Source organism: Marmota monax, unplaced genomic scaffold, assembly GCF_021218885.2.
Source record: "Marmota monax isolate L192 unplaced genomic scaffold, Marmota_monax_Labrador192_F-V1.1 WCK01_AAM20220418_F8-fsc00166, whole genome shotgun sequence".
Lineage (NCBI taxonomy): Eukaryota > Metazoa > Chordata > Mammalia > Rodentia > Sciuridae > Marmota > Marmota monax.
The window spans coordinates 1,741,580-1,756,640 of NW_026693344.1; the positions used below are offsets into that span (position 1 = coordinate 1,741,580).

Here is a 15,061-nt window from a genome sequence, read left to right on the forward strand (position 1 = left end):
GTGACTGAAGACGGTTATATCCTTGGGATCTTCAGAATTCCTTATGGAAAGAAAAACTCAGAGAACAAAGGTGTAACCTTCTTCCCTTCCTTCCCTTTCCCATCTTTCCCTTTTCCTCTTCCCTCCTCCCTTCTTGCCTCTCCTTTTCCCCCTCCTCCATCCTTCCCCCCACATTCCTTCCATATGTTTCTCCTTTCATTTCTTTCTAAGGATTTCATAAATCTTGCTCATTTTGGAAATACAACAAAAATTCATCCATATTTTTTGATTCTCAAGGAAATCACCATTTAGTCAATGAGATGGATAAATAAACAAATGATTATAATGAAATGTGTTAAGTCCAAAGCTACGACTGTGCACAGGCTATTAAACTGGAAGTCTTGATGAAGATGTCTAAGGAAAGTTGCTCTCAGAGATAGTAACTGACCTCCATCCTATAGGATCAAAAAAAAGTTATCCAGGGTGTGTTGTAGAGGAGAGGATGTGGAAGCCATTTGAAACCTATTTTCCAAATACAGGCCATATTTGCTGGTACTATTAAAATTTTATCTTTTTTTCACTGTAGGAAAATTATGTAGTATAAGAATAATATAAAAATTTTAAAGACTACCCCCCATAACTTTACTATTTATAGTCCACCTAAATCAACCTAGTGCTGAATTTATTGCAAATATAATTAATAGCTTTCTTGAAGTCCAGTTGGTGTACCATGGGATACACATATTTTAAGTAAATATTTGGTAAGCTTTGGCATCTGAGAAACCAACCACCTGAGAAAAGATGATTAAGATAACATATTCAAATATATTCAACTCAAACAAACGTGTTTAATTCCAGTCACACATTTATCTTAGAAAAAAGAGTAAGTTTATAATGTTTTAAAATAATTGTATTCTTTAGGCCACAGACCTGTGGTGTTTCTGCAGCATGGTTTGCTTGCATCAGCCACAAACTGGATTGCAAACCTGCCCAACAACAGCCTCGCCTTCATTCTGGCAGACGCTGGTTATGACGTGTGGTTGGGCAACAGCAGAGGAAATACCTGGTCCAGGAGAAATTTGTACTATTCACCAGACTCAGTTGAATTCTGGGCTTTCAGGTAAAGAAAATGGACAATAAAAATGAGCTGTTAAGAATAATCATTGGGGGCTTGGGCTGTGGCTCAGCAGTAGCGCACTTGCCTGGCATGTGTGAGGCACTGGGTTCGATTCTCAGCACTGCATACAAATAAATAAAGGTCTATCAACAACTAAAAAAATTTAAAAAAGAATAATATTTGGGCTTTAGAAAGGTAATCTCACTTCGTTCTCGCTCATGTGGGCTTGAATAATTTGATCTAAACTGAATCAAACATTGTGAAATTTCAGAATGCATGAAAATGTTGTACTGTTAATAAATAAAACAAATCATAAAGACATCTGTGTTAAAAAACAATCATTGGGATTTAAAAGTATAGACATCTTTCTTTCCAATTCAGTCCCATCTTAACAAATCATGCTCCAAGTAAGAAGGGAAGGAAGACAGTTTTACTCATATCCTTTCTTAAATGCTTCCATACACCTCATTTCAAAAATAGCTTTTTGTTCAAACTTTCTGTGATCTCAGTTACTCACTATGTAGGGATTCCTGAATATGCTTTTCCAAGTGTAATAAACAATATTGCTGAAGCAAGGGAATTCACTGCCCCTGGCAAATTTCAAAGGGAATATCCATATGGATTCTGGGGACATTAGAACCTGTTTGGGGATTCAACTTGCATCATTATGAAGAACAAAATTCAGTCAACATGGAGAGATTTTCAAAGGTTTCCTATCACTAACCTTCTTGTACCTTATTCCTGGAAATTACTGAGGGAGAAAGAGAACAAGATAATCGGCTGATGATGCTAGGGGAACAAAAGTGCTCTAGGAGTTTTAGGGGCTAAAGGAAAACACTTGTGTCCCAGGTGGAATGAGGAAGAGGGCAAGTGACGTAAGAGAAGACTAGAGATGCTGATAAGCGTCAGCTCAGGCAGGGCTATGTAGATGATGGTGAAGGTGCTGCAACTCATTCTAAATGCAATGAGAAGTCACTGAAAAGTTTTAAACTGGGAGTTTTTATTTTCAAAAACTGGCTGAGTTGTGAAGAATAAAATAGAGAGGGATAGGATTCATATTAAATGGCACTGGAACACAGCATACAGATGCTTATTAAATCTAACATTCTATTTCAGGGATGGAAATAATTCCCACCTACAGTTACTCTCTTGTTTGAATTAGATTTCAGCAATAGTGTTGTACTTTATAAATGGTATAAGTTGTTTATAAGAAACTACCCCAAAGGGCACCTGGCCCTTGCTAAGGGTTTTTAAGCTGCAATATTTAGAGAATCTGGTTTTTCTATTTCTCTAATAGAAATAGAACCTTATCTAAGAACATGCTTGAATTTTAAAAACTCTAACAAGAAAATATATTCAGATTTTTTTGTCTTTTTTTTCTGTCTTGCAGTTTTGATGAAATGGCTAAATATGACCTTCCAGCCACAATTGACTTCATTGTAAAGAAAACTGGGCAGGAGAAGATACACTATGTTGGTCATTCTCAGGGTACCACCATTGGTAAGTAAAGGCACTGGGACCAGATAATTTAGTTCTTATACCATAGACCCTTTCTCTGTGGTTATGGCAGCATAACCACATTGACTGCTTTCCATTCACTATAAAAATCAGTACTATGACAACTTAATGATACAGGGACAATAGACGGGTAAAAATAAATCTAAGGGGGTAAATTGTACAAGCTAACAATTAGTTGTTACCAATAGGTTCAATAGGGTGGCTCAAGTATCAGCTCAGGCAATCTCTCACGTCAGCATCTTTCAGCCTCTAGGCTGAATTTATTTTGTTCCTTCAATCATATTTATGGAGAATGAATTGGCCTAAGGCATGTCAAAGAACACAACAATAAATTACATAGATTAAATCTCTGCCTTCACATCCTCTATACTCTAGTGGGAGGAGGCAGAGAAAATAACAAAGATTAGAATGTAAAATATACAATGTACTAAGCAATAATAATGCTATGGGAAAAATTAATTGGGGAAGGATATTAGGGAGTATTAGAGGGTTTCAAAGCAATTTTGATAGGGAAGGATATTAGGGAGTGTCAGAGGGTTTCAGAGCAATTTTTGAAAGTGAACACATGCACACACAAAAAAAAATTCTCTGGGTAAACACATGCAGGAGGTCAGGAAGCAATTCATGTGCATACCTGGCTGGCTGATGTTCCAGGAAGACAGAGCAGAGGGTGTACAGAATCTGAAGCTTGAGCACACTCAGTATGTTCAAGGAATAGGAGTGACGCAGTTCCTCCTGTGGCTGAATCAGCCTGAGAGAGACAGAGAGATGGGGAGAGTGACACAAGATTACAAAGTTTGGGGAGGGCATTCTGTTCAGGATGAACAGGATATCAGTTTTCATGCTGAGTGAAAAAGGAAATCATGGACAAATTTTGAATAGAGGAGCTACATGACCTGTAATAAGATCCCTCTGGTTGCTGAAGGGGAACATAAGAAGGAACAGAGAACCACATAGAGGACTCCTAAAATAATTCATGTTGGAGGTTATGCTGACTTATAATAATTTATGCTGGTGACTGGAGGTGAGGGTAGCTGTGGAAGTAAACACATATGGCCAGGTTCTAGATATATCTTTTAGATACATTTTGGAGATGGAGCCCACAGGATTTGCTGATATCAGGCATAAGAGTAAAAAAAGAATATCAGGATATCAGGCATAAGAGTAAAAAAAGAAAAAAAAATGAGTACATTACATTCATGATTCTTTTGCATTGCAATCCTTAATACACCTTTCTACCACAATTTATCAAATCTCTGTTTGTATATAAGGTATGTTGACACCAAATTCACATTGTGATGTATGTAAGAAATAATAAATAAAAAAATAAATAAAAAGGAGTTGGCATGATGGTGGACTTTGTGCCTGAGCACATGGAATGATGGGGATGCCACTAACCTAAATGGGGAAAGCTATGAAGAGAGCTGATGTAAGGGGAGCAGAAGCTCAGTTTTGAAACACCCTTAGGTGCTCATTGGAGATTCAAGTAGAGGTGTCAAGAAGTCAATTATATAACAGATCTGGAATTTATGGGAGAAGACTGGGCTAAAAATACAAAACAGGTGTCATCGGGATGTGCCACAGAATGTAATACCATAAGTTTAGGCAGGAAAGAGGAGAGGTCCTAGGATAAGCCCTGGACTACTCCATAATTTAGAAGATGAGTAAGAAACGAATAAAGAAATTAAGATATAGTGATAAGATGACAATAGTGTCAGGGAAACAAAAGTATCAATTATTCTGGTAGCCAAGGGAAAAAAAAGTGTTTAAGGAGAATGTGGTCAACTGTGGAAAAGACTACTGATAAGTCAAGTGAAAATAAAGCCCAAGAATGAACCACTGGATATAGCAGCCTAGAAGTTACAAGAGACTTTTGGAAGAGCAGTTCTGGTGGAGTGGTTAGAGTGAAAGTATAATGAAGTGAGTTCAAGAGAGTATGAGAGAAGGTATAAAGGAACAATAGCGTGGAAGTCGGAGGGGGAAAAGGAGGTCATGTGGGAGAAATCGTGGCACATTTTTAAGCTGCCCCTCACTCTCACCTGATAACCTTCCTTCCTCCACAATTCCCATGGACACATAGGCAGAGAAGTGGATGAAATAGGTGGTAGAAGCTTGTAAAAAGTTCCCCTCCAGCAGCTTGTTCAATCTAAAGAATTGACCTCAAATTTTAGAGGAGAAAGTCAGTGATGTAGAGCTTTCCAATGTGTTTGTTCTTGTATACTAGGTCCGGTTCCCAAGAAGATGAGGGTAAGTTTCTTAGAAACTCTTAGAAACACTTTTAGGGTAGAGGGCAAAAAGCAAGCATGGTCAGAAAGAGAGGCTGGGCTGCAAAATAGTCCCTTAAGAGTCTTCCCCAATGGGGCCAGGGGACCTGGCCTTTTTAACTACTTCTTGACTTGTTGTCCGATGCAGGATGCCCCCAGGAAGGGGACCTGTTACCTTTAGTGAAGCTGATCTCCTCAACATAAGCAATAGCAAAGGGAACTCACATATGGGACTGTTGGTCACGCTTTTCTCTGTAGCTAGGATTAAGGAACTGCCTCAGTCTAGATAGCACAGCACCAGTGGTATACATTCAATTCCACTCAAAACCCTTTATTAAAAAGCAGGACATTTTCTAGGTTACTAAAATTTATACCTTTAAATTTCTAAAACTGTACATACATCCATTTCTGGATGGAAAACTACACTCCTATGACACACTCCTCTCTTTTACTGGCACATATTGAACACAGTTTAACCCTTTCTTGATGATCTGGGGTTATAAAATTATTGCATCAAGATGCAATACATCAGTTTCCTTAGAACATATTGAGGTAAATGGGCTGCTTCTCCTGATACCCCCAAAACCCCAATCTACTACTCTTTTAAGTTATTTGAATTTTGAATGTTTCCATCCTTTTATTTCCACTAGCAGACTTTAAATTGCTATTACCATGCTCGTTAATATCTGAGCAAGCAGAAGTGCCAATTTCTCAGCTTGTGTCAGATGCCACCTTTACTATGAGCAAGATAATGTCATACTTGTAAAAACAAAACATCACACACATCCTTTCTTCACATGTTCCTTGTTCTATTTCAGGTTTTATTGCCTTTTCTACCAATCCCACACTGGCTAGAAGAATCAAAACCTTTTATGCATTAGCTCCAGTTGCCACTGTGAAGTACGCAACAAGCCTTTTAACAAAACTTTCACTTATTCCATCACCCCTCTTCAAGGTAAGTGATTCTCTTTAGTTCATTGACCTTGAGGTGGCCAATTACCCATGGACTCCGAAGTGACGGAAGGAGCAGCACACCTGCAGGACAAATGTGTTCATATCCCAAAATGGAACTGTACATGTTTATATTGTTCCTTGCATAGCAGGTGTCATGGCTGGATCCCCTCTCCAGCCTGTGAGATCCCCTATTGATTTCTTTATTCTTGATTAGACTGATTAGCCCAAGCCTATAAATGTTTTGGCTTTCTCATAGATAGTTCATTTATCAAGCACTCTACATAGGTGTGTGAAGGCTGCCATTCCACTCCTGTAGCAGGGAATGGGGCATAAAATTGAAGAAAAATAGTCAAATCAGAAGCTTAACCCATCAGGGCCATGTTAACCTGGAAGAGGAAAAAAAGTAAAGAAAAGAGGAAAAGGAGAAAGAGGGGAAAGAAATCAATGATTGAGTCAAGAAAATATACTGAGACCCTTAATCAAATAGTCTTGGCTTTCTTAAGAGCTCTTTTCCTACAAGCTCCTTCAACTCCAAATGGAGATTTCATAGGGCAATAGTATGGATGTCAATAAAGCACAAAATTAAATGCCTTATTGAATAGGCACAGGCTGTACAGAATTAATAATCTTTTTACTTTTTCCAATACTTGATACCCTACTTCTCCCATCATTGAAGCCAACACACACATACACACACACACACATACACACACACACAAATATCCTTTAGGATCATTTAGTTTTAGGCTATGAAATGTAATAATGTTATGTCCTTCTATGGTTTTGTACTGTTAATTTCTTTTATAATATTTATTTATTTACTTATTCTAATTAGGTATATATGACAGCAGAATGCATTTTGATTCATTGTACACAAATGGAGCACAACTTTTCATTTCTCTGTACACAATGTAGTGTCGCACCATATGTGCAGTCATACATGTACCTAGGGTGATGATGTCCCATCTCATTCCACCATCTTTCCTGCCCCCATGCTCTCCCCTCTCCACCTCCTCTTTGCCCAAAGTTCCTCCATTCTTCCCATGCCCCCCAACCCTCATTATGGATCAACATCTACTTATCAGAGAGAACATTCGGACTTTGGTTTTTTGGGGATTGGCTTACTTCACTTAGCATGATATTCTCCAACTCCATCCATTTACTGCAAATGCCATAATTTTATTCTTTTTTAATGCTAAGTAATGTTCCATTATGTATATAAACACCACAATTTTTTTATCCATTCATCTATGTACTATTGATTTCTTTTTACTCTGTATTAATATGTGTGTCTAAAGCCAAAGAGACTTTACCTCTGGTCAAAATCCATTAATAAACCTTTCATTCAAACTCTAAAATGTAGTGATGACCCTAATTGTGTTTACTGCTGCATTGACCCAGAGTTTATTTCCTATTTCCCTCAGATTTTTTTTATAGCAGTGATTTTTTTATAGCACTTTTCAAAGTGACTTAGAAAGAAAAGGCATTAAGATCTTAAGTCAGAGAATTAGGTAAGGATTCTAAGTATAATGTAGTTCAAATTAGCCCAAGCTGCTATGTATTAACTTCATATTTCCTCATGTATAAAAGGAAGAAAACAAAAAGTTCACCTTCCTCAAAATAATTAGGACAGATCTCCAAAGGTTCTGCTAAAAAATAGGGCTTAGAGTAATCATTCCCCCTCCTGTTCTTTCCATGACTTATTATTAAAATCACACATCTTGTCACATAATTACAACAGTCTGACATTGTTGTTTCATGATTTTTTTTCCATAACTCTTAATACCCCAGCTAGATTGTAACTCACATCATCTGCTTTCTCTGAGCAGCCAGTACAGTTCTCAGTATACCAATAGACACCCAGTGTGGATATCAGCCCTGTCAATTTTATAACCTCATCATGGGAATTAAATGAGAGAAAGTATAGATATTCCAAAACAACCTACAGAAGTAAGAAAATATCATCAACCTAATCCCACTTGTATAATCCCAACTAGGTAATGAGTCATTTTGCAGCCTGCATTCTGCAATGCTCTAATGATGCTTTTGTTTTTCAGATCATATTTGGTAATAGAATATTCCTCCCACACAACTTCTTTTATGGATTTCTTGGTACTGAAGTGTGCTCCCGAGAGCTAATGGATCTCCTTTGTAGCAATGCATTGTTTATCATGTGTGGATTTGACAGTAAGAACTTGAACACGGTGTGTATGCCTATATCTTCTATTCTGAATATTTTGAAGAACGCCTTTGATTATTTTTCATCATCACATAAAAATGGAATTATATAAGAACTAGGAATAATCAGAATTGTTTCCCTGATCTCCTGATAAACCTGTGAGGAACTACAAGTCATGGCTCCATTACAGTTTTGTCATTTCCTACTCTTTTTCATCACCATGATTGCCCCTAAAGTAAATACATGCCATGCAGAAAATACGAAAACAAAAATTCATGATTCATTTTTGCTCACCTAAGTAATTGGTGTAGCATTCAAGTTATGTGGTAGAAGGAACTGAACCATCCATTTGGACAGGATCCTTTGCATAAAAAATGTCTAGGCATTGAATAAGTATTCTTGTAAATATTTTTGAAGCTGCTAGTCATCTCATACATTTTATAAAGAATACTTCAGAAAAACCATTTATGTAACATCTTGCCCATATTCTTGATTTGCAGAACAAGACCTGCATTCATACCTGTTGCATTGAGTTGCAATTTTAAGACTTACTCGAGAAAATGCAACATAATAATGTAGTTAAATAAATGGATTTATGTTATCCTGAATTCATATCCTACCCTTGAACTGGCTTTGGTTTCCTCATTTACAAAATGTATTACTATGAATCTTGAGTCAGCTAATATATGTAAAGAATATAAAACATAGTACAAAGCATATAACATAATAGTATATTACTCTTTTTACTATTACTACTGTACATAGACACCTATCTTTCTCAAAATTGTTAGTTTAATTTGTACCTTTGAACATAAACAAATGTATTGATAGAAAAGTATAATTCTACAGAGTCTTGTAGTCATTGGGAGAACAGGGGTGAAAAAGATAGATATAGCTCTTGATTTCATGGAGTTCAAAGATTCAATTCTCTTTCTTGAGGCTGGTGACCATCACTGTGGATCTGTGGATATTTAAAATATATTTTTATTTAAAAAATGTATATGTGTGTGTGTGTGTACACACATATATTATACACATATGTATATGCATGTATTTTCTCTGTTCCCGACTTAGGATGATAAACAATAACTAGAAATGAGTTCTTGATGATTTGGGGGCGTGTCATTCATCATTTAGCATGTGGAATAGAACAGAGCAGTCTCTCCATATCATACTAAGAAAGGACAGTATAAATTACTGTATTCCATCAATAAGAATTTTATGAAAAAAATAATAGTAAAATAGATATTTAGGGAACAAAGAAATTTAGATTTCATTTTCTGCATGATTAGTAGGTGGAGATTCTTGAATCTCCTGTGAATGTTGTCAATTTATTTGATGTTGTCCACAGTCAAAGTTTAAGGCCCACTCTGAACTGACCTATGCAATCCAAGAAGGGGACTTAAGTTTTCTGATGGAGGTCTGAGCAAGGTGATTTAGGGCCTTCATAAAATAGCATAAGTGAATATGAATATATATATATACATATATATATATATATATATATATATATATATATATTTCATATTGGAGATGTATATATCTCCAATTATACCTTTGCATTTGCATGGCCTTATTTTATCCAGAAGAAACTTCCTAGGGAGCAGAATGCTAAACTGCCTTATGTAACAGGAAAAGATCTTCAGAGGGACTAATTACATTCCCCCTTTCACACATGTATATTAATTTGTTTATGTTCAAAGGTACAAATTAAACTAACAATTTTGAGAAAGATAGGTGTCTATGCACAGTAGTAATAGTAACAAGAGGAATATACAATTATGTGTTATATATATGTATATATATATTATGTGTGGTATATGTATATATGAATATATATCTATATATGAATATATATGTATAAATGTATATATAATTACCATTATATATACATACATGCTTATATATGTATGTGTGTGTATGTATGTATGTGTGTGTGTGTGTATATATATATATATATATATATATATATATTTAGTTACTATTTCATATATGTTAAAGTTCAGCAAAGCAAAGTGCCTATCTGTTTAGATTTAATTTACTGCACTCTGGCCCTGGGCCGACAGCAATAAAAAGCTGAGAATTCAGATTCAGAGATATAGATTGAAGTCTTTGGCTCCACACTTTACTCACTGTGTGAGAATGTAAATTTCTCTGAACTTCTTTGAGTCTCAGTTTCCATTTTGACAAAATGGTGATAATAAACTCCTTCATTGAGTGGCTACAAACTGAGTTAAAACATATAATTACACTTGGAAACTCCAATGTCACATGCAACTATGTTGGTTATTCCCTTCCAGTAAAAGCTACCCTAAAACACTTGACCTCAATCAGAAACAGATCTTAGCTATTTTTCAGAAACTATGTGTCTAAGTATGCATGCATATATGTATGTGTGTTTGGTTTCTAGAGTCGCTTCGATGTCTATCTAGCACATAATCCAGCAGGAACTTCTGTTCAAGACGTCCTCCACTGGGCCCAGGTATCATTACTCCAATTCTGTTAAAACTTATTTTGTTGGTGTGAACCTTTGCATTTTACCTAAAGCACAACATTAAAACATTCTGCTCAATTATCATTTTGGTCATTTGGTTTTTTTACTGTTGAGGGTTTTTTTCAGTTTTTTTTTTTTTATTTTTTTGTATATTTTGGAAATTAATGCTCTGAGGTGCACATGGCAAAGATTTTCTCCCATCCTGTAGGCTCTTTCTGCATGTTCTTTTCTTTTTTCTTTGCTGAGAAGAAGCTTTTTTAGTCTGAATACATCCTATTTATTTATTCTTGATTTTATTTCTTGTTCTTTAGGAGTTTTGTTGAAGAATTTGGTTCTAAAGCCAACATGACAGAGAGTTGGGCCTATATTTTCTTCTAGTAGGCACAGGGTCTCTGGTCTAATGCCTATGTCCTTGATCTACTTTGAGTTGAGTTTTGTGCAAAGAACTAAAAAACTTAACACCAAAAAAACAAATAACCCAATCAATAAGTAAGCAAAGGAAATGAACAGGCACTTCATAGAAGAAAAATACTAATGATTGACAAATATATGAAAAAATGTTCAACATCTCTAGCAACTAGAGAAATGCAAAATAAAACTACACTGAGATTCCATCTCACTCTATTCAGAATGGCAATTATCAAGAAAACAAGTAACAATAACTTTTGGTGAGGACGTTGGGGGAAAGGTTCATGCATACATTGCTGGTGGGACTACAAATTGGTGCAACCTCTCTGGAAAGCAGTATGGATATTCCTCAGAAAACTTGAAATGGAACTTTACAAAACAGGTGTTTGAGTAGCAAAAAAAAAAAAAAAAAAAGAATGATTTTTGTGAGTGGGCTTGCAAGAACAATTATTTCAAGCAAAACTGCATTTAAACTTGCATACAGACCCTATCCTAGATGCTTAATAATCTTATTTGGAATAAAAAATATTTTAATAGTTGTTTAAACTGAAAATAAATTACTTGGAAATGTTTGAATTTAATTTTTCATGCAATGAGATTTTTTTGTGTGCGTTTTCAATTTTTGTATATTAGGCTGCTAGGTCTGGAAAATTTCAAGCTTTTGACTGGGGAAGCCCATTTCAGAACATGAAACACTATAATCAGGTAAGTAACTTAAAGTCGAGATTATTCACATATACAAAAAATTATGATATTTGAGCATCTGTTTCTTAAGGGAAGTGTTGATGCCTAGTCTCCTATTCTCCCACAGGGCTCTGCACTCCTGCTGTGCTCAAACTTCCCTCAGAGCAGCACACTGGACATGTGACACTATCTAGAATGCAGCACCACCTGTTGTCATTACAGTGGCCTGCTCTGTAACCCAGTCTCCAGCCCACTTTCTAAAGTACAACTAACCTATATGGCAAATTAATAATTCCAACTATACATGGGATAGAGCTGGAATCTTTACTTTTCTCAAACAATATCCTCCCCTTTGTGGACAGCCAGAGGAGTTATTTCACAGGAACACATTCCCATACAGAAGAAAAAAATGGCATGTTTACAGTCAAGGCAAGGAATAGTTTTCAGCAAGCCACAAACAGACATATTGAACAGTTTTCACACTTACTGTAATACAAAGGCCCAGACTTGGGAATTCATCTTAACTGTAGTCAGTACACATTTTTGTAATAACTTCTGCATCACTCTACCTAGATTTAGGAAGTTATTGACAAGATTTATTGGCATAATATCTATAGTCCCTTAGCTCATGATAGACTGTCACTGACTAATTTTGAACAAGGGAAGCACCCTTCATGATTTTGTAAAATTCTCTTCTTCCTCTGCCTCCATCCTCAAATTTTCCTCCTAGATAGTAAGTAACTGAGCAACTCTACTGTTTTTCATCTCTTTCCATGACTCAAATTTAGAAGGGACATATATGTTTCTATAACACCATCTTATGTGTAAAGAAGATCCCCCACTTAATTTTACATCTTTGATGTCTTTAAAGAGATTTTCATACCATCCTCAGATCAAACTTTTGTTGAAAACACTTTTTCCCCAACCATAACCTTCTCAAACCTCTAAAGTACAGTTTGCTTTGAGTTTATCTTTCTACTGGGCCCTAATACTGGACCTCATCTTAGGGGGCCAAGTGAGACCTGGAATATCCAATCTACAAGGTTGTCCTCCTTCCAACCAAGTCAATAACAATTCATGTTGGTCTTGAACTAACTGAAGCAGTGATGCTAATTTAAGAGCCAGAGGTAGCATTTAAGAAAATCTTTGAACAATGGGGTATAAATAAAAGAAAATAAATTTAAATTATAGATATTCTCCATATTTTTCTCTAATATACAGGGGAATAAAATAAAAAGGATTAAAATGCAAGAACAAATTACACACAATGAACATATTGCTATGACAAGTTGGCTATTTCATAAGTGAGACTAGAGTAAGTTTTGTATATTAGATTAATATTGTTGAAAGTATATTATCAAAAATCTAATAAAATTGTTTCTAGGTTTTGGGCAAATTGGAGGTGACTCTCTTGTACTTCTTCCCATTTTATGAATCTCCTGAAAATTTTTTGTGTTAATGGTGATTTTCTAAAAATAGGAAATGACACTGATGATACTTTGTTTCAGAGCTTAAAGCAATATTGAGTAAAATCAAGTAAGTGCCCAACAGATTCAGCTTCAAAACGGAATGAACTGACCTATTCACCAGCTGCACTGTGGAGTCAATACAAAGCCAAAGTAAAAGCCTCAGGACCCATTGAGACCATACTTCAGAGTATAGAAACAATCCACCAGAGTTAAAATCTAATCATATCAATTTTGTTCAGCTTGAGCTAAAATCTGGCGTTTTTAATTTGTAAGAATTATTATCAAAATCTTGCAATTCAAATCATGGTTAGGACCAGCAGCATCAGAATCATCTACAAAAGCAGAATTCTAAGCTCTTCCTCCAAATCTACTGACTTCACCTTCATTTTAACAAGATCTTCCAGGTAATTCACACACCCATTAATTTGAGAAGCACTAATCCAAACTACATTGTTTCTGCTTTGCTTTGTGGATGAAAGTGACCAAGTCAGTTATGTTACTCAATCTACTCAAAGAATGCTCATTGGGTCTATAGCATGGCCACTTAAACCCTGGTTCTTTCTCTCATCTTTTTTCAGCGCACACCTCCCTACTACAATGTGACAGCCATGAGTGTGCCGATTGCAGTGTGGAATGGTGGCAATGACATTTTGGCTGACCCCCACGACGTCAACATTTTGCTTCCCAAACTCTCCAATCTCATTTACCACAAGGAGATTCTTCCTTACAACCACTTGGACTTTATCTGGGCAATTAATGCTCCACAACAGGTTTACAATGAAATGGTTTCTATGATGTCAGAAGACAAAGAATAGCTGTGGATTTTAGAAGTTTTTCACTTCTTTTTCCAAAATGCTTTTCTTTCTCATAAACAGTTTTCTGCAATGTATAAAACCCAGTGCTTCTTTCTGTAATTTTGACTTTAGAAATAAATTGGCATCCATAAACTTCACATTTGGTATTTTGAGTTCTTTTATCAAATTTAAAGAAACTCAATTTTTTTTTCACTTGGAAGTTTATCTTGAAACACCTGAGAACACATTCTTGGGGATGTGAAATTTCTCTTCCGTTCTTCTCATTTGGTTTCTCTCCTATACTTCAGTTAGGAGTCATGAAACATGAATGCTGTCAAAAGACAGCACTGGGGTTGAATATTGACTCTTCTTACATCTGTTTGATACCAAGTAAATTACTTTCAATTGCCATTGACAATGGCTATTGTCAGTGAAGCTCAGCCTCTCTGTGTGCACAGTGGGCATACCACTTGCTCTTTTGCATGTTTAACCCAAGGAGAAAGCCCGCTGGGATGTAAACTGAACTGAGGTCAGTTCACTTTTACCTCCCATGGAGAGAAAGAGAAGGGTAGGTTGGGAAGCAAAGGCACCCCTGATTCAGGAAGTTAAGACATAAACAGTACACTCTATCATTGCTATTATTCTTCCCTCATTTCCTTGGATCTCAGCCAACAGGCACCAACTTACCAAACTATTTTTTGCAATGACCATCACTGTCCTGCCAACTAAAGAATCCAGTAACATTCCCATATTCCCATTGATATACAAACCAGAATATGCAACTGCCATTAGTTGATTCAAAAAAAAAAAAAAAAAAAAGAGAGAAGACTCCAAACTTTCAAAATTTCCAGAAAGCAAGCTTTTACCTAAGATATTTTATTAACACACCCAAAATCATGACCTCATATTTTATGTAACTAAGCTTTTTGGTTCCCATTTATCATGCTATGTTAGCATTTACTGAGTAAAATGTAACTGAGATAAAGAATAGCTTACATTCAGCTATGTCCCTCTATCTTTGCCAGCAAGCCTAAAGCTTTCTTATTTGCTTTAAATTCTATCCTTTTTAAAGTAGAAACCAGATATTCCTCAGAGAGAATTCTTTAGGGGCCTTTATTTGAATATTTCAATGAACAGTGCTGGCAGCCTCCACTAAATTGACACGAGGATCTCAGTGACTAGTTGGTGACAAGTGTTCATG

At 36.0% G+C, this 15,061-nt stretch overlaps 1 protein-coding gene across 1 annotated transcript in view; it reads left to right on the top strand.

Moving 5' to 3' along the window:
• Lipf (lipase F, gastric type) overlaps positions 1-14,018 on the top strand; it is a 37,548-nt gene extending 23,530 nt beyond the window's left edge. The window contains exons 3-9 of the mRNA XM_046456802.1: positions 901-1,099; positions 2,487-2,596; positions 5,697-5,833; positions 7,890-8,036; positions 10,422-10,493; positions 11,547-11,618; positions 13,645-14,018. Of these exons, the coding sequence (XP_046312758.1) occupies positions 901-1,099; positions 2,487-2,596; positions 5,697-5,833; positions 7,890-8,036; positions 10,422-10,493; positions 11,547-11,618; positions 13,645-13,881 (974 nt within the window). The 3' untranslated portion in view covers positions 13,882-14,018. The remainder of the gene's footprint in view (positions 1-900; positions 1,100-2,486; positions 2,597-5,696; positions 5,834-7,889; positions 8,037-10,421; positions 10,494-11,546; positions 11,619-13,644) is intronic.
• Positions 14,019-15,061: the final 1,043 nt, after the last annotated feature.